The 18,456-nt window shown below is 45.9% G+C and overlaps 1 protein-coding gene across 3 annotated transcripts in view; it reads left to right on the plus strand.

The window, feature by feature from the left end:
• Positions 1-18,456, plus strand: part of LOC119140887 (CBP80/20-dependent translation initiation factor-like) — a 147,844-nt gene that overhangs the window by 47,768 nt on the left and 81,620 nt on the right. For all 3 annotated transcript variants that reach the window (XM_037372552.1, XM_037372553.1, XM_037372554.1), the window contains 3 exons: positions 3,327-3,400; positions 4,278-4,382; positions 7,848-7,923. In XM_037372552.1, the coding sequence (XP_037228449.1) occupies positions 3,327-3,400; positions 4,278-4,382; positions 7,848-7,923 (255 nt within the window). The remainder of the gene's footprint in view (positions 1-3,326; positions 3,401-4,277; positions 4,383-7,847; positions 7,924-18,456) is intronic.

Genomic DNA, 18,456 nt, shown 5'->3' on the forward strand with positions numbered 1-18,456 from the left:
TGGTTTAGTGCAAAGGAATTTAGGTTATTTTTCTTTATTTGAAGTCTTGGAGTATTTTAATTTTGGGAAATTAAGAGGTGTCTGTCATTATTTTTTGACAGGTCTTCATTAGAAGTTGATACATGAGTGGACACCATGTAGATGGTGTTAAATGGTGACCTTGAGTCACGCTGCTTTCCATGGGAGGCGTCAGCAGGGCTAGATGGGGAGTTAACTTCCTGCCCTGCAAAAGACTGTAAGAATTTGCTTTTGATTTGGTTTTAGGTCCATTCCTTGAACTCAGTCTAGGGACCTCTTCTGCATGTTTTAGTCAGCATCTGTCTTCCTCTGTCCGCTTGGAGTTGTGCTGCTTCTGCATGTGTGAGCACTGGTTGTGCCAGAAGTGGAGGACAGGCTCTGAGAGATAAAGGGCCAGTGGTCAAAGTCCTAGTCCATCCATCCATCTCAGCTTGAGGAAATAGTTTGTCCTCCTGAGCCATGCTGTGGTAGGAGAGGACCCACAGAACTGCATGGTTGCTGGAAAGTGATGATCCTTTCTGGTGGGAACGAGACTCAATGTATCCTTTCTTTGAGCAGGGATAATACTGTCTTCCTCAAAACGTCTATGTTTTTCTTATGAAAACTTGCCGTTTTCAACAAGGAAACTGTTAATTGGAGCCTTTTCAGACAGTTCAGTATCTATCTATCTTTTCTGTTTTCTACCAAAGTGCATCCAAGGGTTGCAGGCACCTGAGCAGGAGGAAAGGTGGGGGGGTCTCCTCAAACGTCAAACTGAAAAATGCTTAAGTAACACATGACCCAGGATAATCCCTGAATTTACATCATGGACTCAGCCAATCACTTGGCGTTGTTCTATGTTAATGCCAAGCACAGCAATGAGCTAACACAGTTGCAATAGTGCAACAAAGAGCATGATTTTGTATGTGTAGTGTTTTGCTGGAGGATGGTAGCGGTGAGAGGAACCAGTGGGACGCTGAGCTGGGCTTTGGAAAGCTGCTGCGTGCATGCAAATGCTGACTTTGTGGGGAATTTGCTGAAGTTGCATGCATGGGTAAGCAGTCAGAGTCCACAGAGCTGGCAGTGTGGTCCATCCCTCTGTTTGTGTGGGCAGCGACAGGGGCTGAGCGGCGGTGGATGGAGGCGATGCGTGCTCGCAGGGGCGGAGGACAGAGGTGGTAGACATGCATTTAAACCATACTGTCTGTAGGGTCTGCTTTACTGCATCTCTGCTCTCTCTGAGTATGATGTTATTCTTGTCAGTGTGTCTCAGTCATCATTCCTAGTGGCTTAATTAATTTTCTGCAGTACTAAAACCTCTTTGTGGTGAAAATTATTATCTAAAGCTGAGGGCTGGATCTTCATGTTAAAACTGCTTGTGCTTGTAATTGCGGTCCTGGGGGAACTGAGAGCAAGTAGTTTCTTAAATACATGCAGTTTTTAAAATTTATTTTTTTTTTGTCCCCAGACTTGAGAATTGGCTTTTTTAAAGTCTTATTATTAAGTCTTGGTACCGTGCCGTGAGCATTCTAGCAAACACCCTGCAGCACAAGTTCATTTGGGCAGCAAGCATGCTCCCTGCCTTGTGAGTCAAGACAGAAACTGGTTGTAAAAACAGGTCATCGAAGACCAAAAGGATGTCTTGAAATGATCGTAGTGACTCATGACTAAGTGGCAAGGTGTGTTATCGTTTGGCCCTGGTGCCGTCTTTATGGAGTCTGGCTAATGCTTGGAGCATCTCCAAGAAGTTATGGGGACATTAGCTAGGAGGGCCAGGAGCTGCAGCCCAGTTTGGGTGGAAGCATCCAGCCGCTGCCTGGAAGCTTGCACCCATCTGGCTTCCTGCACCACCTAAAACATGGCTGCAGTTTCCCTTAATTGCCAGGATTTGTGCCAGGGCTGACCCTCCTCGCTGGCAGAGCACCGACGAGCTGATGCGCCGAGGAGGTGCAGGGCAGCTGGGTGGGACAGCTTGTGCTGCCTCCGCTTATGCTGCACATCAGAAGGTGTCAGTGCCAAGGCCCTCCAGCCACATCCAAACAGATTTCAAACAGAGCATCAGAGGGTAATTGCTAGATGCTTTGTTTTGGGCCTCAGGAAGGAGCTCTTCAGAATTCCCATACTGAGTTGAATTTGGGTGACAATTTTAGGATGCAACCTTTTGCATTAGGATCCTGCTTTCATCTTAAATTTTTGCTGTTTAGTATCTTTGTTCTGATTTGTCTCAGCCTCGTTGCAATTGATTATGTGTTCCCAGTCTTTCTCCCTGAACCCAAATCCTTTACTCTTAGGAAATCCTATTGTAGCTGTCTCATTGACAGGTACTTAAAATATCCCATGCCCATAGGAAATGGATAAAGAAATTAATCTGTCTGCAAGAAGAGGCATCTCTTCTGTGGATGATAGCTATGAAGACCTGCATGTGTATATTTTCATTCTAGTGCATGAGGATGCTCCTAAGGATTTAGAAAAATAATTTCTTTCCTAGACATGAGAAAATTTTGCTTGTGTTTGCCTAAAATAAAAAGCTCAGCTTTCATAACTGACCATGAGAATTTTTTAGATTTCTGGTAGTTTGTTTCTGTGCAGAGACATGTTGACCTGAAGATTCCCAGAGGTTAAAATTAATTCATAGATCCCTTGGAGGAGACAAAAAAGGAAGCAACGTGTCTGTGTTTGGAGTATCTGGTGCCTAAATGGGTTGTTGTGCTGGGAATGGATGCAAAGCGTGACCATCTGTAGCGTGCACTGAGCCTTCCCCATCCTTAATGGTGACAGCAGGCTCTGGTAGCGGCTGGTGAAAACTATCTCCATCCTTGGAGACATTCTAAAGCCATCTGTATGTGGTCTTGGGCACCTGCTTGTAGGTGGCCCTATTTGAGCAGGAGGGTTAGACCTGATGAGCTTCAGAGATCCCTTCCCGCCTCAACTGGTCTGTGAATGTGAAGCCGAGTGTCTTCATGGCTAGGATGTCACCCTGCCTGCTGGACCTTGGTGGGGTCTTGAAGGTTGTGGACAGTGGAGTAGGAAGCAGGAAGACAGGGTTGGAGTCAGAGCTGAGCCTGCATGTTGTCTGCTCCATGTTGTCCGCAGCTTTGTGACCCCCAAGGCTGAAACTGTGTCACTCTTTGCCTTCACGGTGCGCTTTTGCAGTGGGCGAGGGGACTCTGTGTTGCAGTGAGCGTGGATTCACATGGGAGTGGAGGAGCCCACGTGCAGAGCCAGGACACCTCTGTGGCTGGCAGTGGGAGAGGCTGTGCCGGACTGTGCCGTGGTCCGGCTAGCACCGCGTGCCTTCTGGCGAGTAACTGCCTTTCCCTCCCTCCTAGAATGGCAACAAGGAGAGCTCCCTTGACATGCTGGGCACGGACATCTGGGCTGCCAACACCTTTGACTCCTTCAGGTAAGCTGGTTTTAAAGTCCTTTGAGAGAGATGGATTCTGCCCTCTCTTAGCCTTTGCCCATGTGTCCACCCCACTGGTACCCAGGCATCAGTGAGTACCCTGTTGATACTCACGTCACTGCTCCTCCTCCTCTCTATCCCCATTTAGCCCATGGCACTAAGCACAGTCAATCTACTTAAAGCATCCTGTGCGCTTAGGGGAGGCTACTGGATGGGTTTGCAGTCCAAACATCTGAAACCAGTACTGATAGGATTACTTGCAGTCATCCGAGAGCTGCGCAGGCAAGACTTGAGACAGCTCTGAGCTGCTACTCCAGGATTTTACTCTTTCATTAATTGGAAGTGTGATCATGTGTTGGCTTTGTAGCTGCTGGGAAGAGCTCTTCAGCTGCTGCTTCAACACGGGGAAGTGGTGAAATGTGCTTTCTGTCCAGTTTCATGTATATCTCTGTGCCTGGAGCACTGCGAGAGTCTGCAGGGGTTTAGTTCTCACCTGGGACTTGCTTCAGGCCATTGGAGAGGGCAGGTTGTGCAGGACCAGAGAGGACGTCTCCATTGCACGGACCAGACCACTACCTGTTGCAATACCCCCTTAATACAGAGAGCAAGTGTAGCTTGCAAGGTGTGTGCTGCATCATACATCAAAATTAGGGGTTTAGTGCAAGCTCAGTATCTCCAAAAGACCAGAAGAAATTAAATGTGATGCAGCAATGTGAAGGTTGGAGGCTTGCATCCATGTGTTCTGTGGCAGTGGTGCTTCCAGAAGTACCAACTTTCCTCATCTGCAGGCTCCAATGTGCCTTCTGCTCTTCAGCTCTGTGGTGTTTAATTAGTAGTGGACTTACTTTCTTTGTTTTTCCCTATTTTTCTCTCCTAGTGGTGCGACGTGGGACTTGCAGCCTGAAAAACTAGATTTCACCCAATTTCACAGGAAGCTGCGAAACACCTCCAAACACCCGTTGCCTCACATAGACAAAGAAGGGTGAGTGCTGTGTGTGTGTGATGCCATGCTCGCCAGCAACATCTCCAACTTCTCCCTTGCTGTAGGAATGCTAGCTTGGTGGAACAGCTCATGTGGAGGACATGGGGAAGAGGCACTGGACCATGTGTGGGGTTTGAGGATGCCATGATCAGTCTGTCTGGCTCTTCTATCATCCAGCTCTGGGCTGGAGCAGAGTTGCTCGCTATATTTTGGATTGCTTGGTAGAGTTCAGTCTTTAATCCACACTGGATCCAAGTTTTCTAGATCCAGGTCTCCTAGATTTAAACATCTCTGAGTATTGGAGGAAAGATCTTGACTTAGTGTTGATCCCAGTTACAGTTTCCATGAGTGACAGGGTTGCTCCCCAGCAAGACTTCAGGAAAGGAGAGAGTATTGATGTGATCCATGTTAGATCCAAGTGTTCATCCCCCCTCTGCTAGCCATACAATTGTGAAAACACTGAACAGCTCCTTTTGGTGGTGACAGCTTCCAGGAGCTTCCATGGTATTGCTGGATTCCTCTTTGGTTGTTGGTTGGTCAAGCTAAATAAAAGCATACTGGCACCAAGTGGATCACCAGTGTTGCTTAGATGGACAGCACTGTTTCTCTGCAAACTGAGAAACAATCATAGTTTGAGTTTTCCTCTCCTTATTGTTCAGGGCATAAAGGAAGGAAAAAAATCAGAACAAGTCCATATGACAGGGTTGAGAAGATTGCAGGTGACATCTCATTGCCATGTTGTATGTAGGGATGGAAATCCTCTCTAAGAGAAGTTTTTTTTGTTGCTAAGCTGGTGTTAACCTAAGTACAGGCCAGTGCTATATGCATGGGCTGCACATCTTGTTTAGAAACACCAGGTTAGCAATCCCACCCCAGCCCAGGTTCAGCATCTGCAGCAGGCTCCTGTACCATATAGTGACAGGCAGACTTATGCAACTATGTAAAACTTGTATTTATTTTTTGTTGCCCTGTAAGTATTTACTGCAGGTATATAAACAGCAATTTTCAGGGTATTTGGAACAACGTAGCACTAAATTTCTAAGTCACTAAGTGCCTTGGTGATGTTTACTCTCATTTCTATAGATGTTTTTGAAAAAATGAGATTAAAGGCTCTCTGTAGAATAAGATATAATGTGCTCCCTCTGTAAAATAAGATTTAATGTGCTCCATGGTTGATGACACTTGCCAGATGATCCTACTAGTGGTACCTGCTACGTATAGGGAGGATGCAGCAGGATCTGCTCTATGGTCTGCCTCCGGTTCCTGGTGTACTTTGAATTCCCAGGATGCCAACAGGTAGAGAAGGCAGTGTGTAGGTGAGATACTTAATCCCCCCTAAATGCTACAGCTGTAAAATTGGGATAAGAATTCATGTATATGCAGAAAACTTAAACAGATGCTGTCAGCACAAGCAGTGCATCTCCCAAAATGCAGGTCATGTTAGTAACCTGCACTAAATAGAAGAAGCATAGACAAAATTGGTTTTATTTTTTAACTTTTACAGTTGTGTCTGTTGTGCATTCCTCAGCTCTCCATGCCAAATCTGTGCTGAGCACAATTCAGCTTGCTGAACCTCCAAGAATCTCCACCTGCTAGCTAGGCATTTTCCCTCTTGCTTGAGTGGGGCTTTTTAACATGTTAATGCTGCAATGAAAAAATTAATAGGGGAAAAAAAAAAAGATGCTGTTTAGTATGCGTTTTCTATGCTAAATACCAAAGGGAACATCCTATTCCTTCATCCAATCACTTGCCCAAGGTTGGCCATGTAGTTGCATCCAGTTGATTGACCTCAAGTGCCTTTGCTTGGCTGAAGCATGTTTTCTCCAGAAAGACATCTCATTTTATTGGAAGATGCTGAGATTGGTGGTGTGCTGAATAATCAAAGTGGAGTGGTTAAGGAAAGCCAGGGAACTGTACCTCGTTTCTGACCTGAATTTGCCTGCCTTTAATTTCCAGCGTTAGCTCTTGCTGTGCTTTTGCTCTTCCAGTTCAAACAACTTCTTGTAGCTGATCTATTCTCTTCATTCAAGGTATCTCCCAAAGTTGTGTATCACTTTAGTTTTTCCCGTACTTTAAAATATTTCTCTACCACCTCTTTGAAACATAACTGCCAGAGCTGCCTGTGGTCCTGTAGTTCAGGCTCAGCTGTGCTGCCTCTCGAGGAAAGCTGCCTTCATCCCGCTAATCCCTGCTTCCTCATCCCCTGCCTTTATGCCACAGTCCAGCATCAGATATTCACCCTGGGACCCATCCTTTCCAGATAACCTTTTCCTATGATACCCTTGCCTGTTCTGTACCTGCAACTGGTACTATTTGTCCCCAGATGTTTGACTCATATGTTTTTTCTTATATATATGTATATGTAAAATACGTTATTTCATGTATTTTTATATATATATGCATGCAGATTGTATTTTTGCCTTTGTAAATCAAAGTCACTATTTCCTCTATGAGGGACAGTAAGTTGTTGAATACCTTTGACTTCCCATATATCAGTTAAGGTGTTAATTGAATTGTTTCCATTTACCTTGCTGGGTTTTGAGCCTGGTGCTTTAGCACTTGCCATTTTTCTGCATTCCCCCCCCCATTTGCTGTAATTCCACCAAGATCTGTTCTCTGACTTCTAGGCACTGATTACCTCTGCTGCTATCAGTTTCTGTCTAATATATGTTATTTAACAATATCTTGTCACTAATTCACAAAAAAATACATTATCATTCTTGCATAATAAAAATAGATCACCTCAATTATTTATAAATGCAGAAGGATGATATTTATTGACCATTTTTTCTTCTGTATCATTACAAACTCTCTGCATCCAACTAGTAATTATCTTTGGATTGTTTTTATTCCTTTCTTGGTCCAAGAAAATCCTTCAGCTGCCAGCTATATGCTTGGTCTGTCAGTGTTTGGCTTCTCACCCCAATTTTTTTGCATTTTGAGTTGTATGTGTGTATTTATGTCGATTGCTGTTTGCTGTCTGAGATGTATGTTTGTGCTTGTTCACCGACACCTTTCTCAGCAGGGGAAGTGGAACTCCCGTGGAGACCAACAAATGAGCAGTGCTTCAAAGGAAACATTTTTCATTACATTTTTGTGTCCTCACTGTTTTTTTTCCAGGTGGGCTGTGCTTTTGGTTTTGCTTCGTCTGAGAATTCAATCACCCAATGCTGCTGCTCAGGACTGCCTTTGGTTTTCTCACTGCTGCTATTACCAAAAGCATTTGAATGCCATGGTGGATGGTGCAGGTGGAGAGGACTGAGAAAAGCATTTAATTTTGTATTAACAGCTTTGTGCCCACATGGGAGTGTTTTGGAGGCACAGCATACTCGCTTCAGAGAGCCTCTTTATTTTCATGAGGGTCCTTTGCAGTAAGAAATAATCTTCCCAATGTGCCATAATAGCAAATTAACTTTGGCTCCAGTGAGGTTTCACATGGTTTTGTTTGTTTTCTTCTTGCCACAGGCTTGGAAAAGGGAAATACGAGGATGGTGACAGCATTGACTTGAACGACATACAGAAAGTCCTTCCAGTGTGGCAGGTAGGTGATTAGGACATCTCATGCCTGTGGTAAGGTGGAGACCAGCAGCTCCCTGCCTTACCTTTCCTTAGGAAACCCTCCCCAGAAGTGGGAAGGCTGCTGGGCTAGATGCGCTGAGCATCCTTTGGGGTTTGTGATGGAATTTAAGCCTGTGGTTTCAGCAAGCCTTGCTGTGAACCTTAGTGCTGGGCAAGGGCAGTTACCAAGTAGGCTTCATTGGGAGGTGAAACATTGAGAACCATATATAGATATATACACATACAGGTACACGGGGCTCATATGTTTTAGGAAAGGAGGTTCTGAAAAGCCTCAACCCTCCTGACAGCTCCAAAATAAATTGCTGCCAGGAAGCCAGCAGTGACAGTGCGCTGACCTAGATGTTTCCCCTATGGGGTGTGTGTATGTTTTGTTTATATTCAGTGGTCATGTGCTTGCATGTTTTCTCCTGCCTGTTCCTTCTCCAGATCTCTCTTCATAGCCTAGTTTTGGTAGTTCTGGTTAAATGACCTTTGATGCTTGGTGTCACAGCACTCTCCAAACTAGCTGGCTGCAACAAGGTCTTTTACCATCTCATACCAACCTCTACATTTCTGCCCAACCACTTAACTTAACCAGCCACAGCTGCACCTTATCTACATCAGCCAACCCGCAGCCCCTGAAGCCAACCCACAGTTGTATATTATCAATGCTAATTAACCCAGCTTCATTCCTCTACACTGGGGGTCCTCAAACTTTTTAAACATGGGGCTGCCGTGTGGATGAAGTGGCAGGAATTCATCTGTGTCTGCTTGGTTCCCCCCCCCCCCAACCCCGGTGGGTGTGGGGGGTAGGTGTGGGGAGGTGGGTGGGGTGTTTCTGTAAATACCGGGGGCTGATTGAGGAGTGGGGGTGGGGCTGTATCTGGCCTGTGGGCTGTTGTTTGAGGACCCCTGCCTTAATATGTAGCTTAATTGTTAGTGTGGCACCTCTAAGCTGGAAGATCTAGTGGGAATGCTGGACTTGGGGTTTTGTTTGTGCCTCTGAGCAGACTCGTGCAATGCTGCATTATTTTGGTGATGCACTTACCTAGGCACATACAGTCATATGTGTGTGTGTGAACCAGGAGCCAGCTAGTTCTGGGTGGGGATTTATCTTGTTCAGCATTGACAAGTGAAATACTTGTAGACAGATGGTTTAATCCTGACATATCATTGTTAACTGGATTTGAGTGCAATTGTGCAATGCCAACAGTGATTTTGCTGGTCTTTATCCCCTGTTTTAAATGGCTCTGTGGAGCACAGTATGTGGGGGTGTAAGGGAAAATATTTGTGTGAGTCTATGGATGAAAAATCCTTCACCTTCTATGGGGTTTTGCTACACTGTGGTTATGTTTGTGTTATATCCTGCAGAAGAGGCTTTTCAGGTTGGAGATACATAAATTCTTGTTCTGTTTGTGTTTAAGAGCTCATGGGTTGCTTACAGCAGCCATGCATGGACGGAGGGGCTGGTCTGAGCATCCTCCAGCACGATTCAGTTGCAAATGTTTTGCTGCTGAATGTGCTTCAGCAGCTATAGCAGGATGAAAAGCACCAAGATTGAGAGAGGTAGTGTCTTACTTGCAGGCTGCTTGGGAAATTTGGGTTCCTTTGATGGTAAAGTATGATAGACATAGGACATGAATCTAGAGCTGATTTCCAGTATACGTCCAGGTCTGTATGTGTATCTCTGCAGAGAGATACAGTCACACCCCTAATGGGTTAAGCAGAATATTCTGGATATCTGGATGTTGATATATATATACATGAGTTTTGCTGCAGGAATCTATCTATAGTATTATAACAACATATTGCAAGGAAAGCCTATGACTATTTGGGAATTAACAGGTGGGGAAAAAAAACCCAACAAAAAACCCCCAAAACAACCTTCCCCCCCAAACCCTTTTACTTCATAGGTGTCTGAGAGAAAAATGTGTGTCGCCAGCCTTTTGTTTTGAAACTGGGGCATGCCTGCATCCCGCTCCGGGAGATGCTGGGCGTGCTCTGCCATCTCGTGGACACACGCCGCAGGCGAATCCAGCTGTGCTCCGGCGCTGGGCACAACCCCTGCGTGATAACGGGTATTTTGATCCTTCCTCCTGCCATATCTTTTCAAAGCTTATCTGGGCTGCTTGGTTTTACTGGTAAATAGGTTTTGTTTTGAAAGCTGCATGGCTAGGAGCTCATGAGGTCATTGCTTTGGCTTAGCTCGGGAGTGGTAACCTCTTCATCTCTCCTTACTCATAGGAGTCTGTAGTTGGATTTGGGCACAAATTCACCTAAGCACTGCCAAAAAGTGACTTTGGAAGAAAATAATCTTTTGAAGATAAGTATTCTCCATTCATAAGATCTGTTTTTTATTACATGCCAAGGAGGATTGGTTGTCTGCTGCATTAGAGAGGCGCAGCTCAGATGCAATCTTCATCCTCCTCTCTGTTTTCACCTCGGCTGGTTTGTCAGAAGAAGTCATGTAATCATCTTGATGTCATGAAGATGTCATGGGGAGGGCTGAGTCAATGTGTTTTGCTTTTGCTCCCTTTGGCAAATGCTTGGAAAGGCTTTCAGGCTTGGATGCATCGGAGCCAAATGCCCCAGTCTAGACACAGTCTTCAGACTGTGAGCCCTTGGCAAATTTACACAGAGAAAACAACCCAAAGGGTCATGTCCTACAAAGATACCCCCCATCCTCCCTGTGAAGCTGCTGTAGCTCATGAAGGATACAGGAGGCTGCATGCCATAGGGACATGCTGTGAATGCTGCTAAATGTGAGCAGAGGGGTTTGGGACACATCCCAAATGGTTTCTGGACTGGTAGAGCTCGGGTGGGCTCATCCCTCTGTCTGGCATCCCTCTCCCACTGGAAGTGATCTGGTCCATGTGGTGTGCCTCAGGTGCTGTATGTCCCTCTTGCTGCTCACCAGGTCTAACTCTGACATCCTTTATGTGTCCACCAAATGCTTATGAACAAGTTGGGGTGGCTCCCTAGGAGCCCCAGACTGGGGGGGATTACTTCTCCCCACCCCTAGATCCTGCTGGACTCCATCCAGAGCGTGTAGGCATGGCATTGCTTTCAGAGAAAGTTTCTAGTCTAACAAGCCAGCTTCTTAAATCCCAAGGGTCTTTCCAATACTGTAACTGCTAAAACCACTGTGGAAAGTCCCTGTCAAAGATCCAAGATTTACTTGAGTATAGGTCACAACGTATTGGGAATCGGAGCTCCACTGCTGAGTAAAAAGCTTTTGTTTTACCGTGACTTCCAGTAAGGTATGGTCTTTCTGTGGCTTTTTTTTTTTTTTTTTTATTTAACCCAACTGACAATGACCATTTCCTTGGGCTGAGAGGGCAAACTGCCATGGTCACCTGTAACCCCTTCAGCATCGCTCCCATGTTAGTGTTAAGGCCACTGTTGACCAAGGAAGGCAGATGAGACGGTTGCCATCTCCAAAGCACTGGAGAGCTCCGGACCAAGGTTGGCTTGACCCACACAGGTCACCAACTCGCAGGTTCTTACAAGGTCCAAGCCTGAGCTCTGGTAGTAAAGCACAGTTGCTGTGAGCCCTGAACCCACGGTTTTTATCAGACATGCAGAAAAGGAAAGCTTTTCCAGTGGGTTTTTCAGATTATGATGGTCTTCTGTATCATATGATAGACTTACTGCACAAAGGGAACACCAGGGAAATGGCCAAGAACTTTGATGTTTCCATTATTGTTACTATTATTGTTACTACCACTATCATTATTATGGTTCAGAGCTAGTTTCTGATTGTAACAAATGAGATGGACTCCCCCTTCTCAGTGCTGATTTTATTTTTCTGGCTGTCACCCAGGTCAAACAGACTTAGCAATGTTGGTTCACAATTCATGGAGGTGCCTTCCCAACCTGGTGGGCACAATGATTTTTTTTTTTTTTTTTTTTTATTGTGGTTCCTGGAGCTGGTACTGGTCAGCTGGGCAGGATTGGGGCTAGGCTGCCCTGTTTGGAGAGTGGTGGACCTGTAATGAGCTCCTGCCAGGATGGGAGGCCCTGGGGTGCTCTCGCACCCCGGTTGGGTCAGCTGGGTTCAGAGAGACAGGTTTGGGGTGTGCAAGGAGGGTCGGTGGAAAGGGCAAGGGTGGCTTAAGTTGCAGCTCTGAAGGTTGGTTTGGTGTTTGGTGGCCGAGGGGACAGGGCTGGTGGCCAAGGGAAGCCCTGCAGCACTAGAGGGCACTGCGGCCTCGCTGCACGGCTCAGGAACACCGTTCTGCACAGAGGAAACCAAGCTTTTTCTAAAGGCTTTTTCCAATCAGAAACCTCACTCCTCAGTGGCTGCGTCTCGCACCTTCCTGCCTGAGGTCATGCTGTTCTCCGTCCCGCTGTACCCACCTTGGGCTTGGGGGGTGTGTCCAGCATGGGAGACCCTGGGGCTTGTGGAGGGGGAAGGTGTTTCTCTGCACCCAGGACTGAATTTGTTAGCACTGTGCATCGTTGTGAGCCTCAAAGCAGATGGAGACCCTGAGCAGAGCAGGGTTAAAACTGAAGGCGTCTGTGAACACCCCACCCCCCTCCCCCATTGCCTTCTCTGAGCACCACAACCCTGAGGGGAGCTGGTGCCTAAGGGTTAGACATGCCCCACAGCCCAAGTCTCCCTCACTTGCATCCTGACCCATCCCTGAGTCCTCTTGGAAATCCCACTTTTGCAAATGTAATCCTCAACTCTGCGTATTTCCTATGGGATGCTCCAGCAGGGCTCAGTCCAAAGCAATGCTCCTTACACCAAGGAGAGGTGCCACATGTGCTTGAGGGGTCCTCCCTTTCTCCAGGAGATACCACTGCCCCATCAACTACAGGATGTTCCATTGAACACCCATGTTTCCATTTGTCTGTCTGTCCCTGTCCCCCATCTACCCTGCTGTCCCCACCTCACTTTGAAGGACATGTCAACCTCAGCAGCAGGGAGATGAAGACTGTGGTGGTGTCCACTGCTGGACCATTTCTGTTCCTTAGACCCCAGTTTGCCAAGCACTGGTTTGTGCTACAAAAAAGGAGAAATAATGGAATGATGGCTGCTTTGCAGCTTTTCCTTGGATCAGGCTGATGGAGGGGTGGACACAAAGCAGCTGAGTGGCAGAATTAGCCTGGGCTCACCAGTAGGAGGTGGTGGGGTTTGAGTTCATGATCAGGGAGCATGAGGAGATGAGAGAATGCGAGAGCCAGATGGGTAAGTCAGTTCCTGGGAGGATGATGAAGCAAGATCCTCTGTTTTGCTTTTAAGGAGTTCAGAAGTAGTTTTAGGCCTGAGTGCTGCAGTTTTCTGGGGAATTAACTGATTTGGGCATGGGGACTTCTACTGGGGTATAAAATAACAACTCGACAGGCATTTGAGGCTCAAAAATGTCGCCACATTGAGCTCTGGCTTAAAAATGCCAGAGAATAACACAGGCTTTTCTCAGCCTTGTAGTTGACTTCCCTTTCAAAAAGGTTTGCTTTTGTGCAGCCATATAACATCCAAAGCAAGCCTGAGAGGTTTTGTTTTGGTTTTTTGCGGTCCTTTTTATAGACTTTAACACACCCCCACCCCAAATCCTGCCCAAATTTTAACTTCTGAATAGTGTTGCTTCTTTTTCTCCTTTGTTTTCCCAGAGGTTTCATTAGAAATCTGAGAGGGCTTTTGCTGCACTCCCTTGAATTTGCTGAATATTTTCCTGAAGCCCATTGTGGAGTAATGATTAAATTTTTAAAAAAATTATTAAAAGGAGAAGAGAAAAAAAAATCCAGATTTCTAAAGATTCCAAATAAAAACTTGATGTCTCTTTGGTCAAGCAGCTATTTCTGCTGGCTTGGCTATTTCCATATCCTAATCCCCTTCCCCACTCTCTGTGAAAGACCTGAATTTTTAATAAAATAAAGGGAAGGAAGGAATTTTCTCTCTTAAAAAAAAAAAATAAAAAAAAAGGTAAACATACTACAGGACCAGAGAAGAGAGATGTGCATACATCCCCGTTGGTGGAGGGACCTACAGAGCCTAGAAACTTATCACTCATTAAAAATCCTGCTAACGGGGGATGTCCTTGTCCCTTGTCTGACAAAATATGAGCCTAATGTTTCCTGTGGCATTTAAAAATTTCTTCTTAACCACAAGATGCTCCCCCTGCTTTCTGCTGCCTTTCCTCTGATGTTATGGAAATAGAAACCGATACAATAAATGAGACCAGAAGTTTTTAAAATGCGAATTTCCTGCCCGGAGGCAGCAGGTAAGTGAATCCTGTCCAGCTTGGGGCGATGTATATATAGCTATGGGTGTAAATATAGGTATTTAGTGGCAGGATAAGTGTTTATTGCAATCCAAGGTTGTTTGGTCAAAGATTGTCCTTTAAATGGGAAACTTATTGCTGCGCATGACGCCTGGATGTTTCTTCCGCAGGGAAAATACTGTTTATGATGGGAATTAAATGTTGTCCTCACCCGTGGTAGCAGACTGAGCTCTGTAACCCAGAGGTCCTTTCTAGTCCCATGTTCATATTGTCCTTCATTTTATGATTTTAAAAATACCTTTGGGGTTTGTTTGGTTTTTTTGATGATACTCCATGAACTTCCCTGCCGGCTATAAAAATGGCATGTGCTCAGCTGTACGCGTGCTGGCATGGTCAATGAAAAAAAAGTCTATGCCATCCCTGAAATGCCTTTGCTGGATGGTGGGTTGAAGGATTTTATCAGGGGTAATAAAAATAGCAAGGGCAGTGTGGTCTCCATGCCTTTGGCCACATGATGCTGCCCCAGTGTCTCTCAGGGTTATTCTGCTCTGCCCTTCACCTGCTGGCACCACTGTGGAGAAACTCCTCATTGTTGGCTTGCTTTCTTTTTAATTCTTCTCCTTTTTTTTTTTTTTTTTCTTCCCCTTCAATTCCTGTAATGTATGAGCAGAGAAACCACTGGAGAATGATAAAGCTTCATTTCTTCCTGCTTTTGTGACCTGCTTGATTATTTAATTTTTCATTGTATATTCTTTTGAGGCGCCTTGTCTGAACAGAAAGAAAATATGTATGCTTATAGGAGCCATTTGTTTCCCTTTGGCTGGGCAAAATAAGCAGGTATCACATAAGAGACAGTTTGTTTCTGCTTGCTGGTCCTAGGGAGGGAGCTGCTATGAATTACTCCATCATGCACCTATGCACAACATCATTCCTTAAAGCTGGTGGGCTGCGTTGTTTGCCTTTGTTTAGCCAGCCTTCCTACTGGGGCTGTGAATAAATACAGCATAAAAATGCGTGTTTCTCAGGTCTGGGTGGCTGCGTGTTTACTAGATAACAGTGAAAAGGTTTGGGGTTAGGAGTTGGGTGGACATGGTTTGAAGAGACACCCTGTCCTGTCATTTCATGGTTGCCTTGCAACAATAATCTGGACCGAAGCCAGTTTTTAAGATTCAACTGTGAAGCACAAATTTGCATTTGTTGTAATTTAAAAGAAAACATGAGGCCAGGATGATCTCCATGTTTCCAGCCTGATAATAGTACCAGCAGGTCCCACCACTGCTGCTAGACCTGCTGGGCATGCCGTGGCTTGGTGGCTATGGCCGCTCTGCTCCAGCCGTTGGGCCTGTGGTCAAGGAAAGCTTGGTTTTCCAAAAGCAGAGGGCTCTTTTAAAGCTTTCTTCTCGTTTGGGTTGTTCCTGTCTATACCACTGTGTCCATGGAGCTTGTTCAACCCTGCAGCTTGGACTTCTGGTGTAGACAGTGCTGGGAGGTGTCAAGGATGGAGAAGCTTCAGGATTGCCTGTGGTTGTACAACCAACTCAACCTGAAGGCTATGGAGAACCTGGGGGCTGGGCAGGTGACCATGGATCATAGATGGACTTGTAGATGCAACTGGCGTGCTAAAAAAATCATCTCCTTGCATGCAAATTTTGGTCTGGAAACCCAGTGATGGGGTTTGATACCTGGATTCTTGGGGTAAAGTTTCCACTTGTGCTTTCTTTTGTTTTCAGTGCAAATCAGCCATGCATGCCTTAAGACTTTGGGAGCCGGCACGGTCCCCATGCGCCCCATGGCATCACTGCCTGGTGCCAACAGTGTCCCAGCAAAACAGGTCACCACCCTGATAAGTAGAAAGGCAAGGAGTCAAACTCGCACTAAAATGGTATTTCAGCCAGAAAGAGCAAAGGGGGTAAAAAAATACCCTGACCATTCATGTGTGACCAGCCACTTTGTCATGCAATCACAATATCGGTTTTCTATTTTATTTTTTTTTATGGTTGGCTTAACAATTGAAAGGCTACACTGCGCTTTGTTTTTTCCAGTCTGCTGCATCGTGTGACCCCGGTGACTCCAAGTTAATCCTCATTATATAATGGTAGGGTGTTTTTTTGGAAAACCTCCATTTAATCCTTTTGGAGCAGAATTGCTGGTTTTGTTTTCTTTCATATCGTCGTCTTATTTCCCCCCCTCCGCCTACCCCTTCCCTGGCGAGCGCATGCTGGATGCATCAGTCTGGGAGCAGGGTCCTTTTTTCCTTTCTTATTTTTTTTTTTCTAAATCTGCAAATAAAGGAAAAAAAAAAAAAAGGTTTATTTTCGTTGGCTTGGGTTACAGTGCCTTTCCCTGCCGTCGGGGAGGAAGGACTACGTGATGTGCAGCAGGTATTTTGTGAATGGAGCACAACCCTGTGACTCCCCGTTGCTTGACTGAAGGGGGAGGCAGTGGAAGGAGAAAGAAATAAAAAAATAAAAACCCACCACCCAGTGACTCCATCTGACTTGTTTTGGCTGGAAAACTTTTTCAGTGCTGTGGTTCTTAAGCCAGGAGGAAGCTTTCTTCTGGCCCAAGAACAATAAAGGGGTCAGCAGCCTGATCCTCCCTCCTACACCCTCTTCCTTCCATTGTGAGGGGTCTGTGCAAATATCCCGGGCTGCTTCTGCTGGGGCCTGAGGGACGTAAGCAGCACATGTGACATTAAAGAGAGACTCTGCAAACTCAGTAATGCTAAGCTGCAAAAAGAAAAACCAAAATGAAGTCTCCAAGGTGCTCTATTTCTGTTGTAGTGTTGCCCTTGGAGAACATACTGATGAGTGTTTTTTATATTGGGGGGAAAATCTGTCCCCTTACTGTGCATATGTGCTTCTCTACGATGCCACGGCAGCATCTTCCCCAGCGTCTGCTCAACAAGTGGCCAAATCTCTGCAGAGGGTAGAGAACCCTTATGTCTCGCTAGCCCTTGACCTCTTCTGTTTCTCTGGTGGCCCAAGATGGGAATTTTTTGCTGCTCTCACAGGTGCAAAGCCTGTGTGCTGGTGGTGCACAGTCTCCAGCAAGGATGGAGTTGAAGGAGGTGCAGCTGCTTGCCATCTTGTGCTTGCTCTAGGGATTGACCACCATCTGGCAGCACCCAGGTTTTCAAGACAGCGCCTTTAATGGCGTGCCTGCTACTCCTTGTATATATATCACAGACCATGAAGGTCTGAGCCAGCAATCCTTGGTGTAAAAGGGGCTTTGGAGGAGTGCTATGGGGTCTGACCCCCGGCAGGGTGCCCACAAGTCCTGTCCATCATTAAGGCAGCCTGCATCTCTCCATTGTGGGAGGTTGTACATGGATCAGGGGGCTGCTGTGGTTTTTGTGATATTTCTTGTGAATCCAGAGCAGTCACCAAACTTGCAGACCATGCTAGGTTTTGCCACTGTGAATGGTAATCCTCTTTCCAGGCGGCATTTGATATCTGCCAGGCTAGATACCACCTACCTTCCCAAAGGAGAAGGTGGCACCTGTGGCCTTCTAGGAGAAGGCGAGTTCAATGCAGTAAGTTGTACTATTTGTTTGCCAGAGAGAGTGGATGATGCTCATCAAATTGTAGGAACCCACCTCTTTTTTTTTTTTTTTTTTTTCTCTTTTTCTTTTTTTTTTTTTTCTTACACAATAACCAGCTAATAGTGTGTGACCTCCTCTCACTGTGTTCCAGCTTGTTGGACTTTGGCACCAAGCAGTCGTATGAATCGTGATGGTGATTTTGCTGTAAGGCAGTTCCCATCATTATTATCTCCTTGCTGTGTCGATAACGCTTTGGTGGCAATGCTCAGGATTTCCTTGCACTACAGAGCTTTCCTGAAGATCAGGTCTGCAAGCGGTGGAGGAAGTAGCCGTTATGAGATTGCTCCTGGCTGCTGAGAACTGGGTGGCCAACTTCAAATGTACGTGCGACATGACATGATCCGAAGAGCATGGCAGCAGCTCCTTTTTCCCCTCATCTGCTTTATCAGTGCGGGCGGGTGGGAGCTCCTCTGCTTCTGCCAATGCTCCGAGGGCTGAAGCAAGACCAAACCTGGTTATGGAAAACTGTCAGGGAGCAGGACCTCTGGTGATGGAGATGATGGGGGAGTTGTCCCATGTCTTGCTCAAAATCCCGAGGGCACAGTAGGAGCATTCATGGCCAGGGAGAAATTCAGGGTCTCACACCCATTCCTCTTGCAATGCCACAGCGTTGGGACTGCACGCACTATGGGGTCCTTTGATTGAAAGGGAAATTATTTTTAGTTCAATTCATAAATGCTTAGAC

The sequence above is a fragment of the Falco rusticolus genome, chromosome W (genome assembly GCF_015220075.1).
Source record: "Falco rusticolus isolate bFalRus1 chromosome W, bFalRus1.pri, whole genome shotgun sequence".
Taxonomy (NCBI): domain Eukaryota; kingdom Metazoa; phylum Chordata; class Aves; order Falconiformes; family Falconidae; genus Falco; species Falco rusticolus.